Raw genomic sequence first — 21,263 nt, forward strand, 5'->3', positions numbered from 1 at the left:
TTACTGCTACTCTGTTCCTCTGCTTGCTCGCGACAAGACTGCGTTTTGGAAAGCACCCTGTGTGTCTGCTGAGCAATGGAGTGCGGCTGGGCTGGGCGCTGTGGCGCTGCGATGGCTGTGTGCAGGGTCTGGCACTGTGTGCTGGGCTCAGGAAAGTCCTGCTGGCAGAGGCACAGCCACGACGCGGTGGTTGAGTGTAGGGACAGCTCTTGGCAGTCAAACTATTCCAGGATCCATAACTGTCATCACTAGAACAGTGGGCAAAATTGCAATTTGGACAATAGCAAACACCTTCCATTGGCTCAAGGAATAACATTGTAAGTTCCAGGGCTTTGTAGAAAATAGCAGGTAGAGGTGTTTTCTAATGAAAGGCCAACTATTCCCTGAGACTGTAAGCCTTCATGTAAGGAACAAGAAACATTGGTGTGGAGTATGGCTACGTCCACCTTTGGAACACAGGTCAGCTATCCAAGCAGATGGATTTGCCTTTTTTTCTCAGTGCAGTAACCTACTACATAAACAGCTTCGTCCTTGAGAAAAAAATGATTCAGGAAAATACTCCGCAATTATTCCATCCCAGGTATGGACTCTCAGTTAAGCGGAATGCGTCACCTCTCTTTTTGCAGTCTTGCTTTTGTTTGTTTCCTTTCTTTTTTTTTGTTGTTGATTTGCTCTGAGTTTGTGGTAGCTCGCAGGCCAATTCGCTGCACATATGCTCCCAACCGTGGATCGTTTTCATTTGTCTCATGACTGTGTAGGATGCAACGTAAAAAAGACATAATCTTTTTTTCTCCTTTGTGCTGCTGAAAGTCCCAGTGAAGCTGGTGGGTATTTTGCCTTCTTAACCAGTAGGAAATTGGACATTTAATAGAAAACTTTATACTGCAACTCTAATTAGAGTACAACAAAATGAAAACCCAAAATTGCTTCATTTCAGCATCATGTATAAATAATGGTTATGGCTCCATGGAGTTTCCTCTGTGTGTTAAAATTCAGTTATGGCAGAAGCCACTCCGAGAGGGGCTGGAGCTGCCTTCCCCAGTCCTCATCAGAGAAATCCATGCACAGGTATCCAAGCCATAACTATTCTAAAAATAATGTTCTTAAGAAGAGGAAGCAGGATATTGGGAAAGATTTCTCTCTTAAGGTGAGGAGCTGTTTGAGCTGTTTTGGATGCGGAGTGACTCCACTATGGTAGTGACTGAACCTTCTTTCCTAAGCTACTGCAAAATAAATTTGGATGTGATGGTAAAAAGTCACAGAGACAAAAGGTGCAAATAATTTCCTGTTACCAACAATAGAGATCTGGCTTCCCAGGAAAGAGGCTGTTGAGCCTAGGCAACTTTTTCTGGGATTTGAGAGAAGTCTGCAGCCTCCCTCAGGATGCTGAAGCACGTGGCTTCAGGAATGAACCTCACCCCTCTGCGATGTGTGGACCAGATGATAGAGACATTCCTTCATATCGTAACCCCTGTGGCTCAGAGGCAGACTCTCTCTGCTCCCTTCATGGCGAGAATGGAAACCTTTTCTGTCTTTTCCTTCTGCGTTTAACTTAGCAGAAAGTTATTTCCTCGGTACAAACATTTTTAACATAATCTAAAATGTCCTGAAATTGTATAATTCAATCTCGTATTTGAGTTCTTACCATGAAATTCCATCATGTTTCCAGACTGCTCTTAGTCCTGTTAAATTACAAAATGCCTTTGGTATAGGAGTTACAGAATAGAGTAGGGATCTTTTCTCCCTTCAGTTGCCAATTTATTTCTTCAGTAGATTTTCAAACTATGATGAATCTACAGTGGGGAACTTCTACAAGGAGCCAGGATAAGATTTGTCTTTGGGCAGCTAATATAGTTAGACATTTTTTGAGAAAAAAAGAATGAGAAGTGGTCATTATCCATTATCTGCATTAAATATCTCAGAGAAGGAAACAGCTTTTGCCAAACACAAAAAGATGTTTGAGTTGAAGCCAGACAATAAGGAAACAAGATCACCTTATAGTACTGTGAGATTGTTCTACTAATAATGTTATTTCACGTGAAACTAGAATATACATGAAGAAGTGCAGATGGTGAATGGGTTTTACATGGATTAGTGGTGTTCTGGAAGGTGATGTGCTGTCCCTTCTCTTGGCCGAAAATATATTTTCCAGTCTTGGAAAGAAACACACGTATATATATACACATATGTATGTGTTTCTTTATGTGGAAAAAGAGCAAATTTGAGTTAAAATAATATCCACTGGTGGAAAAGTTACCAGCAAAATCAGACAGTTTTTTAAAAAAGTATGCAATCATACTCTGCAGTTCAAATTCAGAAGAGCTGTACGATGTGGTGCACATTGCATTGCAGGCCATTGCAGTGCCTGGCAGCTGGGGTTGGGCTCAGCGTCGCTGGGCGCTCGGCTCACTGCTGTCTGATGGACAAAGTTTCAAGGTAAATGTGATGGAGTTTTGCATCCTGAATATCAAAATAGAAATTTTGCATGTCGATTAACTATTCTTTTCTTTTGGACACTGCAGAAATGTGCTAGAAATGTCTAGGAAAATGGTATCTCTTGAAGAAGAAAGCATCAGCTGTTTACTGCACTGCTTGTCCCAGAGAAGCAGATTGCTTCAGTTACTGAGAATCCAATCACAGAGATATGGTGGGAAGTAATAAGAAATAAGTTAAAACATTTTAGAATTTTATTATCCATGTGATAATATTATCCTTTCTTATGTCATGTTTTTGACTTTGCTATCGTAGGATCAATCGGCACTAAAACCAAATTCTGTGTTTCCATTCAGGAAGCCAGAAAGTGCTTCCATTCAATGCTCTGAAGCTCCTGGGCTTTGCCTGGTCTTAGAGATGCTGAAGTTTCAGTCCCTTGTGTCCTTGGTACTTCTCGTTGCCCATCTCCCATCTCAGCCTGGGCCTGTTTAATTTCAGTGGGAAAATTTCTCAGCTGGGAGAAGGAGGAAACATTCATCTGGTAACTGAGTTTGGATTTCTTTTTTTCTTTTTTCTCTTTTTTCCATAAGACAGCTATATATGAGCAGCTCAGAGGTTTGGAATGTCAGAATCAGCCTGGGGGAGAACGGGTGGGAAAAGAACAGGCCACTCAACAATTTATTATATGGACATCAGTACAACGCCAAAATGTATGCTACACATTACAGACACTGCATTTAAAGCGTATGAGTGTACAGGCTCAAGACACCCTTTATATGTAGCTTATGCAAGAAATAATGCAAACTTAAATGAGTGTAATTTCTGTTAAACAGCTGCATCAGTTGACACTGAGCACACACACACTGCTGGGTGTGCACAGCAGCTCTGGTACCACAGCCTGCCTGCTCAGAAGAGACTCTGCTGATCTGAAAATGCTCACAGTGACTTGAGTGGTTTAAATAAACTGAAGTTATTTTAGAAGTGGGATACCAAAATGTGTTTTCAAAGCTGCTCAGAACTCTTACCTGTTATTAAGATGGAACTGACCACTGATTTTGTGAAATTTTGATGGTACTTTCTAAGAAGTTGTTTCAAAGCTTTCTTTGCTAAGATTGTATCTGAGCGTTATGCAGCCTATAGAAGAGGATTTCTCAGCACGAGTTACTCTTCTGTAAAGGTTATAGTAAACATGTCAATGCCTAATTAAGCAGAAAAATTTATCTGTACTATGGGGGATATGCAGCTGCCTGGTTCTTCTGTTTCTCCCAGTCAGCCCTTCAGAAGGACATAGGAGACAGCAAAGAGAAAACTCTGTATGTATCACCCAAAGGAAAATATTACCTTCTGGTGAAAGATGGGTTAACAGCATTCTGAGAGTTGGTGCTGAATTTGAGAACCAAATCCGCACCGACTGAAAAGCGTGCGGATGCTGTTTGTTGTCTGTTTGGTCTGGTTCCTCCCTTGCATTCCCTCCTTACTTTTGTTGCACTGAGTGTGAGGTGCAACGCGTCCTGGTGTGGGGCCAGAGCTGCTGCCTGCGCCACGCGGGGTCTGCAGCACGGTGAGCAGCACGGCAGCCCTGCTCAGCATTGCGTGCTGCTGCACAACGCGGTCAGCGCTCTGCATGCATGGGGGGTTCTGCCGGGTCCCTCCATTCTCTGCATCCTCTGAGCTCTGAATGGGGTACAGGGTGAGCATTATCTGGCCATCAGGGGGGATATTTAATGATGCAAAATAATCATTTTATTCTTACTCTTGTATTTAGTGCCTGCCTCCATCTGATCAACAGTAAATGGGGCCGCGAATGTTTGCAGTACCCCAACACACTACTGAAAGACTTGTTGGTTTAATATTTAACACAGCACTTCATGTTTAGCTTCTTTGCTAGTGTTTGTCACTGTATGATTATTACTTTATCATGTGAAAATGGTGTCCAGGTCCTTTGCTCTGAGCCGTTATCTGTACCTCTGGTTGTGAAGCTGCCTGGTGTTGCCTAAGAGTAAGTCAAGCTCACATCTGTGGAGGGCCTAAAGCCACGGGAATGGTGCAGGGAAGTTGGCTTGCGTGCATTTCTAGTGCATCAGGACAGAGAACCATCACTTCCTTCTTCTTCTACTGCAGGTTTATCCACTAAGCGGTTCCTCTGCTTGTGCTTCAGCTCAAGGCTTGGCAGTGAGCATCCGTTGGGAGGGGTCACATATGCTCCCAATTCTTAAATGCAACTAGACTGAAAAATTGAAACACATCTGAAAAAAATCATGGAAGGCCTTGTCTGTATGTTAATCAGAACAGTTCCAGTTTTTCTGCCCATCCCTCTTGATTTGTGAGAAGGATATCATTTGCACAGGAGAACTGAGTTCAGGATGGCAAAATAAGACAGGTCCTCAAACAGGCATTAGTTGGTCATTCTCAGAAGCAGGGAAGGAATTTTAAACAAGTAACACTTTTAGGTTCATCTGCATCCTTCTTTCTGAGCTTTTAGGGATAGGTTTTAAGTCTTATTCCACAGTTACAAGTAGTAGAGTATTATTTTATTGTATTTTATTTTATTTTTGTTTTATTTTGATTATTTCTAATGGCAGCTCGGACTGTGGGTTTCTTCTTCACCTAATTCCCAGACACACAAAGCTAGGGCTGCAGTCCTCAACGCACTGCAGTGCAGTCACACGAGTGAGCAGTATGGAGTGTGCTCCCAAATGAACGAGCGCACCAACGTATCTCCTGCAAAGACTTCTGAAACCAGCGCTTTTGAAGAGTGGCTGGCTGTAGCACTGGATTGCATGCGTTGTTTTGCAACGTCTGGTAAAAAAACATTCACCTTTTTTTTTTGTAAAAACACATCTGAGCCACCTGCTCTCTCCATCACTTCTGGAAGTCAGTCATTGATTGTGAGGAGTTGACGGGAGTTTATCCACTGACTGCCATGGAAATGGTTCATGATTAAGACTCTCCTTTTCTCCGCTGTTCAGACTTTTTTTGCCCATGTTATCTCCCATAACTTCAGTAAAAGCACTGCTGTTATAAGGGAGGAAAAATAAAAGAAAAAAAAAAAAGAAAAATTCAGATTTCCTTAATTAATTTTAAAATTTACATCTTATCCAGTATCAAGTTCTTCTTATTAATTAATTAACCCCTTTTTTAAATAAGATCATTCAGGTCTTGTCCTGCTTCTTCAGTGCTATACTTTGGTCTACCTCTGTCACATCCTGTTCTGCAATTTCAGGGTTCTTGCCCTGAAATGTATGTATTTGTTTTTATTGAAGTGCAATTTGCTTTTATGGTACGCAGTACATTACTTTTACAAACAAAAGAGTTCCACTTAAGCCTATCAGTGCTTTCAAATGTTGTATTTTGACATATAAATTATTTGTGTATATTCTAAAGTGCTTTTTCAGGTGATCAAATGGTAAAAGATTACTGTACCTAGATGATTCTATGAACCAGGCAGATTATGGCAGTTATTTGTCTTCTGTTCTTTGCCAATTCTACCCTTCCTTTCACTGAGGCTAAAAACAATTTGGTAGAATTGAAGCTTTTAATATAAACTTTAAATTCTTACATATGAATTTTCCAACTGTCCTATTACAGGACAGTTAGAATTACAGTCCCGTGACAGGAAAATTATTAACTCAGAATCTCTGGCAGTTATAAAGAATTATGATCATCTGCCAATAACATGCAGCAACCTTCACAAAAAGAGACATCACTTGGCTTTTTTCACTTCCAGAACTAACAGGCATTAAAGTTGTAGATTAAAATTAAGTCTGGTAAAGAAAACACATAGTGAAACTAGAAACCTTGAACTGCAGTGTTCTCCGTTAACAAATTATTTCATATATTGACGTTACATTTCAGGTTACGTCCAAGAGGAAGATTTAAAGGAAGAGGAAGATATAAAGGAGGAGGAAGAAGATGATGATGACAATTCAACTGCTCAGCTCCAGGGCAGCAATGACACCGGAACGGATGAGGAACATGATGTGGGTCCTGAGCAGAAAGGGAACTTCAGCTACCAGAATTCCCCTGTCAGTCATATATCTACCCAAGATGCAGAAAATGAATCACTGCTGAGTGATGGTAGTGACCATGTGACAGATGTTAAAAGCATTTGCTCTAGAGAGCCGCAGGATCCAAAAACCAGCACCCATCCCAAAGCCCAGAATGAAGCACACAACTGCATGGATAAAATGACAGCAGTCTATGCCAACATACTGTCAGACTCTTACTGGACAGGCTTGGGGCTGGGTTTCAAGTTGTCCAACTCTGAAAAGAGGAGTTGCGACAACAGAAATGGAGGGAACAAAGCTGATTTTGATTGGCATCAAGACGCACTGTCAAAAAGCTTACAACAGAATTTACCTTCCAGACCTGTCTCGAAACCCAACCTGTTCAGCTCCGTCCAGCTCTACCGGCAGAGCAGCAAAATGTGTGGGACGGTGTTCACTGGTGCCAGCAGGTTTCGGTGCCGGCAGTGCAGCGCAGCCTACGACACGCTGGTCGAACTAACAGTTCATATGAATGAAACAGGTCACTACCAAGATGACAACCACAAAAAGGACAAGCACAGACCTACCAGCTACTCTAAGCCTCGAAAAAGGGCTTTCCAGGACATGGACAAGGAAGATGCACAAAAAGTTCTGAAGTGCATGTTCTGCGGTGATTCCTTTGATTCCCTTCAAGATTTGAGCGTTCACATGATAAAAACAAAACATTACCAAAAAGTGCCTTTGAAGGAGCCAGTACCAACCATTTCTTCAAAAATGGTCACTCCAGCAAAGAAACGCGTGTTTGACGTTAACAGGCCTTGTTCCCCCGATTCCACGACGGGGTCTTTCTCAGACACTTTTTCCCCGCAGAAGAACGGGAACCTGCAGCTATCCTCCAACAACCGCTATGGCTACCAGAATGGTGCCAGCTATACGTGGCAGTTTGAGGCCTGCAAATCCCAGATTTTGAAGTGTATGGAGTGTGGAAGTTCCCATGACACCTTGCAGCAGCTCACGACCCACATGATGGTTACCGGCCACTTCTTGAAAGTCACAAGTTCAGCTTCGAAGAAAGGAAAGCAACTTGTTCTAGATCCTTTAGCTGTGGAAAAAATGCAGTCGCTCTCTGAAGCACCAGCCAAAGACAGCCCGGTGTCGAAGTCAATCAGTAAATCATCATCTGCAGAATGCATAGCTCCTGCATCTGAAATTAAAAAAGAAAGTAAAAAAGATAAAGCTGATGATGCAAACAAAGATGAAAAAGCAGTAAAAACTGAAGAGTTTGAGGACGCTCTTCAGAAACCACTGGATCCCACAATGAAATACCAGTACCTCAGAGAAGAAGATTTAGAAGATGGTTCAAAAGGTGGTGGGGACATTTTAAAGTCTTTGGAGAACACTGTCACGACAGCCATCAATAAAGCTCAAAATGGAGCACCTAGCTGGAGCGCATATCCCAGCATCCACGCAGCTTATCAGCTCTCAGAAGGAGCTAAGCCATCTTTGCCTGTGGGTTCCCAAGTACTGCAAATCAGGCCAACAATGGCCAACAAGTTGAGGCCCATAGCTCCAAAGTGGAAAGTCATGCCTCTCGTCCCTATCTCGGCAAATGTGGCTCAGTGCACTCAAGTGAAGAAGGAAACTGATGACAGGGAAGAGGTACAAAAGGACTATGCTAAAGAGAGCATTCAAGCTGAGCATGTTTCACTCAGCCAGAGTGAGAGGGGACCTATCCTCAAATCTGAAGCCTCTGGGGAGCCAAAAAAGACAGAACCATGTCCCTTGAAAGAGGAAGACAAAATTAAAGAGGACAGTGGAAAAGAAAAATCAGCCCTCAAGGAACCAACAACAGCTTCTCTTAGTAATGGTTGTGCTGCTGCCAACCATTCATCAGAGCTGCCTTGTGTCAACCCTCTCAGTGCCCTGCAGTCGGTACTGAATAATCACTTGGGCAAAGCCACTGAGCCTCTACGGCCCCAATCCAACTCCAGCCCCAGCTCTAGCACGATTTCTATGTTCCACAAATCTAATTTAAATATGATGGAGAAGCCAGTTTTATCTCCTACTCCAACCCCACCAAAGCCTGCAAGCGTAACCAGGCACTATTTGTTTGAAAATAATGATCAGCCTATTGACCTGACCAAATCAAAAGGCAAGAAAGCTGAGTCAGCTCAAGCACAATCCTGTACTTCTCCACCTCAAAAACATGCTCTGTCTGACATCGCTGATATGGTCAAAGTTCTTCCCAAAGCTACTACGCCAAAACCTGCTGCATCTTCAAGGATCCCATCTATGAAGTTGGAAATAGATGTCCGACGCTTTGAAGATGTCTCAACAGAAGTCTCCACTCTGCATAAAAGGAAGGGCAGGCAGTCGAACTGGAACCCTCAGCATCTTCTCATTTTGCAAGCTCAGTTTGCTTCCAGCCTCTTCCAGACATCCGAAGGTAAATATTTATTATCAGATCTAGGCCCACAGGAGCGTATGCAGATCTCAAAATTTACCGGACTGTCAATGACCACCATCAGCCACTGGTTGGCAAATGTCAAGTACCAACTTAGGAAAACTGGAGGAACAAAGTTTTTGAAAAACATGGACAAAGGGCATCCAGTCTTTTATTGCAGCGACTGTGCATCTCAGTTTCGAACCCCATCTACTTACATTAGCCACTTAGAATCCCATCTAGGTTTCCAAATGAAAGACATGAACAGGCTGGCTGTGGAGCAGCAAACCAAGGTAGAGCAAGAAATCTCCAGAGTTTCAGTTCAAAGGTCTCCTGAAACAATAGCTGGAGAAGAGGACACAGACTCTAAGTTCAAATGTAAGTTGTGCTGTCGGACATTTGCGAGCAAACATGCTGTAAAACTTCATCTAAGCAAAACACACAGCAAGTCACCAGAACACCATTCACAATTTGTAGCAGAAGTGGATGAAGAATAACTCTTAAGGTATGCATGCTCTATAGTGAGTTTTTATTTCATCCTTTTAAGGAGGCCTCTTTAAATATTCATACTTTATTCAATGTAGGAAAACACTATAAAATGCATAATGTACTGTTGCTTCATTAAACTAATTGCATGTACCTATTCATTTTATAATGTTTTCAGGAAGAGCGCTTGACAAATGCAGAACAACTATATAAAAAAAGTTGCTTCTTGTTAATATTTTCTCAGTACTCACTTCCCTTTTTGTTTCTAAGAATTGCTTCACATCCTATGCACTTCAATGTGGAATGCAAGAAATGAATGCTACTCTTTGCAGTGAGAATGGAAAAAGCAGGAAAAAAAAAAGGCACTGAACACCAAAAGATTGTTACCTCCCTCAGTGCTAATGCATCTGTAAATCTGATTCTGATGGGGGAAAAGAAGGCAATTCAAATGTCAAATTAATAAATAATAAATAGCCCGCGTTCCTGATACACTCAAACCTAGTCTCAAGAATCTACTGATGACTGAGAAGTTTATGTCTACAAGTTTAGTTATTCTTTCACTGATATTTGGACATTCCTCACTGTACAAACTGTTGATATTTTACACGTACCCAACACTGTTGGGAGTGGCCTTTCCTGGCGCATCGCTTTAACCTTGCTCATGTCTCTGCTCATTTCGTTTTTAATCTTGAAGACATTTAATTGCGTTTTGTTTCCCGTTGGCGGCCGTGTCAGTCTGTGATACCACTGACTTCAGCATAAGGTTTCATGCGGGCTGGGGGGGCTGGCTCTTCTTTCAGGAAGCACTGAGATTTCTTTTACGCAGTTATATTTCCAAAACGTGTTAATATGATACTTCTGCATTACTGTTGATACTTTTTTTTTTGGCTGAAAGATACACCGACCAAAGTGCTGCCACTGCCAGTGTTTATGGTATGTAATGTCATGTTCAGATTACGCACCGTTTTTGCATTTTTAATTTTACTTGATTCACAAACTCAAATCTTCTTGGTTGAAATAAATATGCAGAACTTCTACTGAAAGTCCAAATAGAAGTTTTCTGTTCTAACACGTTTATTTCCAGCAAGGCTCTCTTAGTCATTCCCAGCAAATTCACCAGCAAACTCAGGCTCTGCTTCCATCTGCAGAATAATCATGTGCAGACTCAGATTTTCTCCATCATGTTCATTACTTGAATCACATTTGGGAAATGAATTCATCAGACAGTCAAAATTAAGGATGTGTTGTGAGTTGTCACTCACGCCACCTGCTATTGTGGCTATTCTCTGGCTAATTGAGGGTGCAAGCACTCCGAAGATGAATACTTGCTTGTGTGAAGATTTCACATTTGTTTGCTGCAAATATTCATGAAGCTTTAAGAAACACATTCTTTGTACGCAGCCAGCACAAGGACTGTGTGTCACTTACGCTCTGTTTAAAAGGCTACTTTTGGATAATTTAAGCCACTAATCAAAAGGTTGCTTTGGGATGGGTAATAGAAGCTATTGCTATAGTGTGTAATATTCAAGTGCAGTAAGACTGAAGTTTTACACACATCTTGTATGTGCAGTCTCTATTTGACCAGATTTATTCTTTCTGCACATTTCAACAGGCAAAATTCAGTCCAACTGGAAGGGATTTAATTTTCTCCGTAGTGCTAACATCCTTTCTTTGTAGGCATTTTTAACCCAACATTAGAACCCAACACAAAAGGAAGAAACAAACGTACCTTTTTATCTGAAAATAACAGATTTTGTGCTTAACCATTTTATTACCATTCAAAATCAATATACCTCCCAAAATATTGGGAAATTACAGGAGGTTGGTTGGGAAAAATATACCATATTTCATTTCCTTCCTCACCAGTTAATGATTAATAAGACTCTGACATTCGTCGTTTTCACATAAGAGATATCAGAGCAAACCAATAATTTGGGTTCTATCAAACAAAAGCTATCTGCCAAATATATTAATGTAACAGTTATTTTGGCATATTCATGGCTTAATACCTGACAAATGTTTCAGATTTGGTTTTAAAAGCACCGTATTATTATGAAGAGGCAAACCAAACACCCACCCACATAAACATGCTATTGTTCCTCAGGATTTGGAGAATAAGCACAAAGAAAAAAATCTGAGGGGGAAAAAAAGGCTTTCTGCACTGTAATAACCCACACAGACACATCACGAGTGTTATTCAGGTGGATGTGACATAAATAAGGCACTGTCCTGCCTGCCTTTGGCTACCCAGAGATCGCCGTCCTTTTAATACTCATCCTTTTCTAATCTACATCAAGATGCAGGTTGTACCTCACCTTTGAAAAAATATATTTGAATGGCAATGACAGAGTGATAGCACTGTTATCTGGAACTATAATTTGAGTTGGTATGCATGATAGCACAAATTGTGTGAAATGATGGGGTATTTTGGATAGCACTGTAAAGGTTTTATGACTGTAAGCCTACCCAAGTTCTGGCTGCGCTGGAAGCGTGGAGGCCACAGTTTATTCTTATGGTTCCTTCCTGAGATCTGCAAAGAGACTAAATCATATAACAGGGATTTTCAGGGTTTACTTATTCTTACCATGTTATTGTTAAGATTCGGGATGCGTTTGAATACTAACACAGAGGAGAGCACAGTGCTGAGAAACGGGGAATATAAAGCACACCAAAATTCTTACAGCATGCACGTGCATCTGCATTCACTTGTAGGCGATACTGTAGTGGCACAGACATAAAAATATATATAAATAAATGGAAATAAAACAGTGGAAAGTGTATCCGAAGTACAGAAATACATAAAATACTTTTTATATTTTAATGAAATTTACTGTTAAAGGTGATATTTTAAAATGTTGACTATCATTAAAGTATAAATGAATAACCTGGGTTGGTACTGTAGAAAAATGTGTTATGCGTATGGATTTATTTTTAAGATCTCTGTGAGGCTGTTTATAAGAAATTCGCTATAAATTCTTCTTAAATGTAAAGACACACATATCTGTTTTATGTTCCTCTTCAGTGTTTTCTTGAGTTCCTTTAACTGATATGGGCTTAGTAATATAATGTAAAATTATGTGTAATATACAACAATCAGATGTCTCTATTCTTTTCGTTTAACCTACTTCATATTTGTTTTTATTGCTCTTCTTCAAAGAAACCCCGTGAACATTAGGGAGCGTGGCTTAATCAGAACTAATTTGTATGATGACTTATACCTTCAAAGAGGATTTCTTCCTTTTTTGCAGTTGAATTAGAATTTTTACGTTGTTCCAAGGAAAAAAACAAGCCAAAAGGCAGGGCAGAATTTTATCCCTTACTGTAAAGTCGGGTGGTGGCATTGACTGTCACTGTTGGTGACCGAGGCTCTCTCTGCTCTCTACAACTTTTTACAGAGATGAGTCTCTACAACGTTAAATTTACCAACTTAATTGGAGAGATTGCTTCACTAAAGGCCCTGATGAGCAAACAAGCAGCTACCTGAAATGAACTAATTGGAAATAAGGCTGCTGCAAAACAAAAAAATGAGTCATAATGGTAAACAGTTTTTCTCTGTTTCCTCCTTTGTCTTTTTTTAACCATCAAGTTTAAAGCTTCTGCAGTGCTTTTTTTTCTACTTTATAGGAGACAACTGACATTCTGTGGTAAATGGAAGAAAGAGCAGAGCAGAACTGAAAATCCTCTAATGCACTGACACTAACTTGCCCTCTATTGTTGAAAATGAACAGGCAATCATGATTGTTCATCAAATGGCTCCTAATGCAGTTAAAGCATTCAGCTATAATTTCTCCTTGCATTTATAATTACTGTCATAGACTGCACACCTCAGTGAGCAGATTAAAGCTATAAACTATTTAGCCGTAGCTTTAAGATGAGGAACTTGATTTGTCTGGCAGCAGTTATTTGTTAGAGAGCTTGACACTTCACATAAAAATGACTCAACTTGATGAAGAACAATGCAGTTTAAGCAATGCAGTGATTTTAAATCAGTCATTATACCACGCCCTGTAAGAATTGCAAAGCAATTTGTTAAATGATATATAGGACACGCAGATAACTGTATGTGTTAAGTATACCAAAATAGAAGATTTTTTTCTTCCATGGATTTTATTTTCTCCTCCCCTCTGGAGCTGGAGGAGCTGCTCTGAACATCATGTTTTGCTATTAGCCAGTATGGGTGTTACACAGGCAAGGCCAATTGCAAGAATCAGTTGTCTGAAGGCACACATTAGAAGACGAAGCAAGGCAACAGGGACAGGCTCAGGTGGGCCTCTGTGCTGCAGTCCCTCAGCAGGGGATTGCCCCAGCTGCCCCTCCTCCCTCCAGTCCCCCCTGGTGAAAGCCCAGTCCTTACAGTCCTTGGAAATTTCTCACCATTCCCCAAAAGCAGCAGATCAGGAATTTTTGAAATTCAGCATTCTGAAAACTTGGAACTTGCCCTGCCCAACATGTTCTCAGTCTAGCACTCACCCTTGTAAATCCAGCAGTAAGAGTTTGCTCTTGGCTTCAGTAAGAGCAGGGTCAGGGCAGATCAGGGTGCATCAGCATGGATGCATCCATGCAGATTTACCTGCTTTTTATGAATACTACAGGTTGCTATTAAGATCAGTGTTGCCAAAATTGTATTAGCTCATGCAGCGCACCAGGTTACCCCATATTGTTCCCAGGCACTGTATGAACATACAGGAAATGCCCCTAAAAGGCAGGAATTCTTCAAGGCACAAAGAGAAGCAACCTGTAAGTATTTTGACCAGATCTTAACTGACCTTGAATAGCACCTACTTCATCGAGCATTCAGTATTCATAAGGATATCAAAATCTTACCTTCTCCTTGCTGCATCTGATATTATTAAATTCTACAGCCTTCATAATCTATAGTGGAGCAGTGTTACCCAGTGAAATTTCAAAGGAAGAGGACACATTTTACACCTCGTCAACCAAGTAGCGAAGAGAAGGAAAAGACATGAGCAGCATCCAACCCTCAACAGCACCTTCCAATAAACATGTTGTTTAGCAGGATGATCACTCTGTGCAAATATGATGGAGCACAGATGAAAAATGAGGAAAAGTGTAGATATGGCTTTATGGGAAAAGAGGAAGAGATTTCTCACTATTTATTGGGATATTTATTGGGATAATGAACAGATAATTCATGATTATTAAGCTGTAGCACTCAGGTCTTATTCTGCCTCTCCTGGGTTGGGAGCTGGGTCTGTCCGTGCGTGGAGGTGGGATGTGTTGTGTGGGAAGCTCAGCTCCATGCTGTGGTTCTCGTGCATCATGGAGCCACGCAGGATTCACAGCAGCAGATACCGCTCAGGACCCTGTCTGTGAGCAGAAGAATGGGGCAGAAGAAGCCACGCACAGCACAGAGCTTATTTCATAACTGTGACAGTGTTTCTTGTTTGAGAGCATCTCAGTTCCAGGAAAGGGGCAGCAGACTCTGGTTCCCAGCCCATGATAAGGCATGTAGCATCAAGGCACTGCACTGGTCACAGCCTCTAGGAAAGCCAAGGGGCCCAAGGCTCCATCCTGCCTGCTCTGGAGGGCTGTGCATCCCAAGAGCACGAGCTGGTGGAGCCCTGGAAGGTGGGAGGTGGCTGGAAGGCTCCGACACTCAGTTCTATGAGGGGTGTCCATCTCTGGGGCACTGCTCTGGCTCTGTTGGCTCCAGATGTGTGCGAAAAGTGCAGTGGGGATCAAGAGGAAGGTGTGCTGGGGGCATGGAAAGAGAGGGAATGGCAGCAGCATGCTGGGCAGAGGAAAGGAGGGAGAGGTGGGGAAGGAGGAGGCTTGTTCCTTGCTGGAAATTTGCACGTTCTCTTTATTAAAACAAAACAATTCCTCCTCCCCTCCAAAATCCCTGCCTGCCAGCACTCAGTGCAGCTCCTCTGCCAGGGGTCAGCACATGCAGGATGGGGGAGGGAAGGACGGGGGAGTGGAGGAGGTTGTCATGTCTAATGAATACCCTGAATGTATCGAGATATATATTTTTTTCATTTCAGAAAAGGTTCCATTAAGAGGGAGACAGCCCTAACATGTGCTTTGGCCCCTCATCAGATTTATGAGTATTTGCTCTGCTCTTTAATAGGAAACTCTGCAGCAACTGCCACCTTGCCTGCTCTCCCTGAGATACACAGTGGCTTCTCAGGGAAATGCACTTCATTATTAATGTGAATTTGTACGTTTTTATGACACTGCTTGGGGGAAGGGGCAGGCAGAGATTTCCTGGTGATATATGCTCATTTCTAACCATTTATTGTCCCAGACAATCGAGGAACAATGATAAACATTGTTATAGAAAGTGGAGAGTGCCACAGTGACATTTTTTGAAGGGAAAGGAGAGGTGGCTGGAGTGGTTTTCATGTGGTTGCTCCCCTCCAGTGCCTGCAGCAGCTGCATCAGATCGAGTGACAAAGCGGTCCTGCTGGTGGCACATTGCCTCCCCACGCCTGCCCATTTCTGAGGCCAGCAACAACCCTTTGCTCAGTGCTTTGCTGAAGCAGAGGGGGTACAGAGGAAAGGAAGGAGTGTCTCTTTTGGGAAGCCTCTACTGCAAAAAAGTCACAAGGCTCAGTGAGTGTTCAGTGTTCCCAGTGCCCCCTTGCCCTAGTAGTTTCTGATTTATTATTGATTGACCTGGCATGGAAACCCTGTGCATGCAGCAGCAGCTGCGAGACATCAAATCAGACCAGGAGCAGAATGGTGAGGGTGTGTGACATCGTTTACCAGAGCATTATCAGCATCTTCTGTTTTCTCTCTCTACTGCAAAGCTCATCTGTAATTCACACAGTCAAGCAGGAGGCCTGGGAGGGGATGAAAATGGTGGGCTTGGGCTGCATTGGAGAACCAAAACAGGGTCACCCTAAAGAGAGATCAGTAAGGCCATGGCTTCCCTGTGATCTCAATTCTTCTGCCTCTCCCAGCAGTGCTCTGCAGGCCTGGTGAAGGTCAAAGTCAGGTTACTCTGTCTGTGCCAAAGCCCCAAAAGCCTTCGTGCATGAGGATGCTTTGCGGTTCCCTCTGGGATATCCTCTCTGCAGCACTACCATCTAGAGCTTCCTCTGTGCCATCGAGCTCATAGCCTCCAGCTATAAGTGAACGACTGTGTTTGTATTCCATTCCCTAGCCCTGAGCACGCACAGTCCTTTGTAACAGGAGGTGCGCCCAGCAGCTGAGCACTGCTGAGAGTTCCTTTATGGCATTTTTCTGCTTTCCTCTTCAGACTGAATAGCAGTGAGGAAGAAAATCAGAATAGTCATATGGGGTTGGGTCAAAAAATCCCAGCCAGTGATATCAAGCCCCAAACCTAAGTTCCCCCTCCTTTTCCCATTCTTTTTTCCATGAGGGTTTCCCAGCCAGCAGTAGCAGGATTAGATTTCTTTCTGAACTGTACACAGAAGAGGAATTACAATCTTACTGCAGAATTCGTAGTAGCTTCGACCAGTAATTCAGATGAGGCCAAACTACTTGTTCTGCTGTGCATGGATAATGCTACAGGGATCCCTTCTGGGTCTGCTTTCTGCTTCTTTTTTGTACACAAACAAAAGTGTTTTTCTCCTCCTGTTGTAGAACTGTTGAATCCTAACTGCAAACTTGTTGTTTTCATGAGCTCATTTAATGAAAACTCCCAGCCATTCCCCGTTTCTAAAAAACTCCAAGTTTATACCATAAACCACAGGTTCCTTGGAATTATGTATCTCACTATGTACAAGCAATAACCTGACATAGTGCTCAGCTGCCAGCAGATACCTCCATCCCACATCTCCATCTCTCCACTTCTCTGTCTTGTTCCAAACCAAGGTTAGAAGCAATTCAGTGCACAGTTCCCTGTCTCTGCCCTCTGCTGCTCTCCAAGCAGTCTTTGGTTGTCACCCTGTAGCTGCATGCTGCACCACTTGCTGCAAACACAGCAATGGCTGCACAACAACAGCTGTATTTCTGAGATCAAGTCAAGCTACTGGCATTGATTCCTATAGGGACTGAGTGGCCACCGGCTTACTTTATAGGGCCATTAAGAGGATTGATGTTGCCTTTTAAGCACCTATTGATCTACATCCCAAGGGACATCGCAGAAGAGGCGTTCCACTGGGATGTGTGTATTCCATGTCCTGCTGCTGCCCACTCTCATGTAAACTGAGCACACCACTCTTACAAGTAAGGGCAAATCTGAATGCTTCCTTCGTGCTTCCTCAGCTCAGGGGCAAACAGCTGTGTGTGATTCAGTCCTCAGCAAAGCTTTCCCCTAAGCTGGACATACAGACAGATAGGCTGTGGGTGGGCTTCCAGGTCAGTAACTCACTTCGTAACCTAAGGAGCCCTAATCTGTTGGCCGAGGTTTTTTATGGTGCAAGACCCAGGTTGTCGTCCAGAGAACAGACGACGGGGGAGGTAATTCTGTTTATTTGATCAGTGTATATTTAAAACGTTGCCTATGCTCCCAGGAATTATGTGGAATTCTTCTATAAATCACAAACTCACCAAAAAAAAAGAAAAAAGAAAAAAGAAATCTTTCAGTATTTTTCCAAAGAGATTAGGGTGAAAGTTCCTATACTCATTTTTCATGTCTGCAAAAAAAATATCAACACGAATGATAAGTATAGCCAAAAAGAGTGTAAAAGCACACCCTGTCATTTGTTTTCCATGTGCCATATGTTTTCTGAATCCTGCACCTCCCACATACAAATTGCACGCAATAATGTGGGGTGCACACATTACTCAGGATTATTTAGTTAAGCCCTGCCTATCTGAGGGAATTAACTTAGATAAAGTCAAGCCACTGTGCTTTGTTTTGTGTTTTTTTTTCTTATTCTGGATTCATAGAGTAGAAAATTAAAGATCCCACTGTGCCAGGCTTCATGTCATTTGGTTTTAATTTAATTCATCTCTTCAATTCTCTGTTTCTCCTTCTCTTTGAGTATCATCAGTAGGTGGTCCAAGCATCAACCAGAAGATTTACTGGCAAGAGTAAATGTATGAATGCTATGAACACATTGTTTTTCTGATATGATTTAATGACCTTTTTGGCATTCCCATGGCTGTTGAAATCTTCCATAATAATTCCCCTTGGCAGGCAAAGCTCCTGTTGATCAGGTGAAAGCTGATGCAAATGTCAAATGTCAATAAATTTGTAATCCATAAATGTAATACTCAGTGCCAGAGTGAGACAGGGTTAAACAGAGTGCAGCAGCAGACACCTAAGGTATGAGCTAAATCTTCGTATTGTGAACAGAAAATAGGAAAGGAGTATCACCTCCAAAAGGTCCCTGTAGCCAAACTCTTCTCCTCACTCCCTGTTCTCTCTGCATGTTTTCTGAATTGCTGAGCTTTGACAAAAGAGGTTGTGATTGCACTCGGCAGCATGAGGCTGGGGGTGCAGGTTCTGCCCCTTGATCTCTTTTTGACTCGTTGTGTGAGGCTGGGAGTGAACTTCTCTGTGTTTCCAGAGGAGCTCTTTCCCATTGCAGAGGTTTCAGAGCCATCGGAGTTTGATCCTGGAAGCGATCAGTTATGCAAGATATTCTGTAAATTAACAAGACCACTTACATAACTTAGGTGTTGCAGGAATGAGTTGTGGCTCATTTGTAGTTTTAAGATGCTTGAAAAGGGCGAGCCGTGTTTGAAGCCTGATTTTTTATACAATAAAGACATAAGAACAATCACATAATTTCCCAAGAGATTTTCTTGAGGGCCCTCTGCTTTGACCTTTGGCTCTGAAAAGCTCTGGTTTGTTTGACATTGAAAAAAAGCAAATGTGTGAATGCAGTGCCACGAGCATTTGCACTTTGAGCATGCTGGGGCTGAACACAGCTGAACTGGAAAAGACTGCAGCAGCTAATGTACTGGGAAAATATAACAGAGGCATTTACTTAATAACTCAACTAATTCCTTTAGCTCACCTTGTAGAGATTTAACCTTTGAATGAGAGAGTCCCTAGTTCAAAATCCTACGTCTCCTCTGTCCTTGTGTTAATTTTTAAATTATATATCATTGTTGAGAGGCCCTTGTGTTGAGCATTACAGGCTATTTTTCATGTCTAAACTGGGGAATTATAACTGAACATTAGCTACTGGCTATAAATCACACGGAACAAAGTGGCATCTGCATCTACTCAGTAACAAGAGCAGGAGAAATGCAACTTACTTAAGTTGAGACAGGAAAGAGGACACAAGCGCAGCAACAGAGATAATTGTGACTGGGGAGAACTAATGGTTCTTCGAGCCGCGTGGGGCTGAGCAGCCCTGTGCTCAGAGCTCCACAGCCAGTGCTGTAAGTGCACGGTCACAGCAGGAGCTCAGGCAATTTGCAGGGGAAATGCAGAGCTGGAAGATATTTCACACACCCCTGCAATGCCACCTAGCACGCTGCCGGTCACGGCAGGCCAGCTTCGGAGTCAGGGAGAGCTTTTTCAAAGCCTGGAAATTGCACTGTTTTGCTCTCCCCATCCCCATCCTCCATCAGCAAGCATGAGTGAGCAGTGTCCACAACTCGCTCTCCTTGGGAAATGTTTTTATTTCTAATTATGGCTAAAGCCCAGGTGAGGAGGAGGCAGCACAGCTGTCAGCACAGCAATCCATAGGGCCGTGGGTCTGGGCTGCGCAGCTCTGCCCACTGCTCTGCTCACGGCAGGAGCACTGCAGTGCCTGTGCCTTCCTGAGCAGCTCGGCAAAGGGACAGCACTATCTTAAAAGCCAGCAAGAGAAGCTTAACCCAGTGTGGTCTCATTCTTGCGTTTGTCTCTGCTGTCTTTTACTTTGCTACTGCCTTTTTTTAGTTCCCCAAACTTTGAACAAAGCTTCCATGATCTCTTGTGTCTTCACTGGGGCAAGACAAAGCTGCCTGCATAGTTTTGGGGGCCACACGCTTTTATTTATACAGTGGCAGCCAGCAGAGTTTCTTCATAAACTGCTGCACCAAATGCAGAAGGGGCTCAAGGTGAGCTCTGCCTGCATTGCATCTCGAAAGGAGAACAGAGCTTCACAAAGAGGTCCCCAAGCAGTTGGGTTTGTTCTGTTTGTGCAGTGCTGAGCACAACGAGTTGCTGGTCCAGGCTCCAAGTGGCAGTAATTGCAGTAGGTGTTTTGCTGATTAGAAGTAGACTTCAGGACTTTCTTAAAAGCTTTGCTTTAGGGGCCTATGTCTGGTGCATTTATTAGGCTGTTCAGCAGTAATTCAGACGGCAGAGAATTGGTTAGGACCTGGTCTATCTAATTGTGTGTCTAAATCATAGTTGTGCCGTGATTCAGAGGTACTAACATTACAGTCTGCACCGAATGGCTGAGGTTATATGGTCAGATTCCTGCAGATGGTCAGTTTGTACCATAAAACTTAAAATTACAACTTGCTCCATAAAACTACTGCCTCAAATTTATTATATATTGCGGCACAACAAGCAAATTAATACTAGATGCAGTATATGCCCCGACATTAATGTGAGCAGAGGATGAAATATTCTCTTCCCAGCTCATTGGTACACATTCCCTTCAGAGCACCAAGGAAGGCACCAGGAGCGCAGCCCTGCGTGGTGCGGTGCCAGCCTGGGGGTGGTGGGAAGGACGTCACAGCCCAGCATGGGGACACTGCATCCACCCCAGCACGGGGACATCGCACGCACCCCAGCACGAGGCCCTGGGGCTTTCAGACCTGCCGTTCTGCTCCGTGTGCTGTGCCTGCAAGAGCTGAGCGCTCAGCAAAATCTTTTTATTATTCGTCATAAAGAATCACAGCTGTGAAAAGCAAACTAGGGAAGGGGAGTGGGAACAGGCAAGCGTGCTCCCCTGGACCGGTGTAAATCAGGAGCAGCTCCTCTGTAGGTCTGCTGAATTACGCTGCTGTCACTCCGACATCAGCCCAGAATCAGCCCCTTTACCTGCAAGAGATGAGTGAAATATCTTACAACTGTGTGTCCAGGAGCC

At 42.8% G+C, this 21,263-nt stretch overlaps 1 protein-coding gene across 1 annotated transcript in view; it reads left to right on the forward strand.

Moving 5' to 3' along the window:
* Positions 1-21,263, forward strand: part of TSHZ2 (teashirt zinc finger homeobox 2) — a 212,201-nt gene that overhangs the window by 122,299 nt on the left and 68,639 nt on the right. Inside the window, exon 2 of the mRNA XM_052684262.1 lies at positions 6,289-9,367. Coding sequence (XP_052540222.1) covers positions 6,289-9,359 — 3,071 coding nt within the window. The 3' untranslated portion in view covers positions 9,360-9,367. The remainder of the gene's footprint in view (positions 1-6,288; positions 9,368-21,263) is intronic.

The sequence above is a fragment of the Tympanuchus pallidicinctus genome, unplaced genomic scaffold, assembly GCF_026119805.1.
Source record: "Tympanuchus pallidicinctus isolate F22 unplaced genomic scaffold, pur_lepc_1.0 scaffold20, whole genome shotgun sequence".
Taxonomy (NCBI): Eukaryota; Metazoa; Chordata; class Aves; order Galliformes; family Phasianidae; genus Tympanuchus; species Tympanuchus pallidicinctus.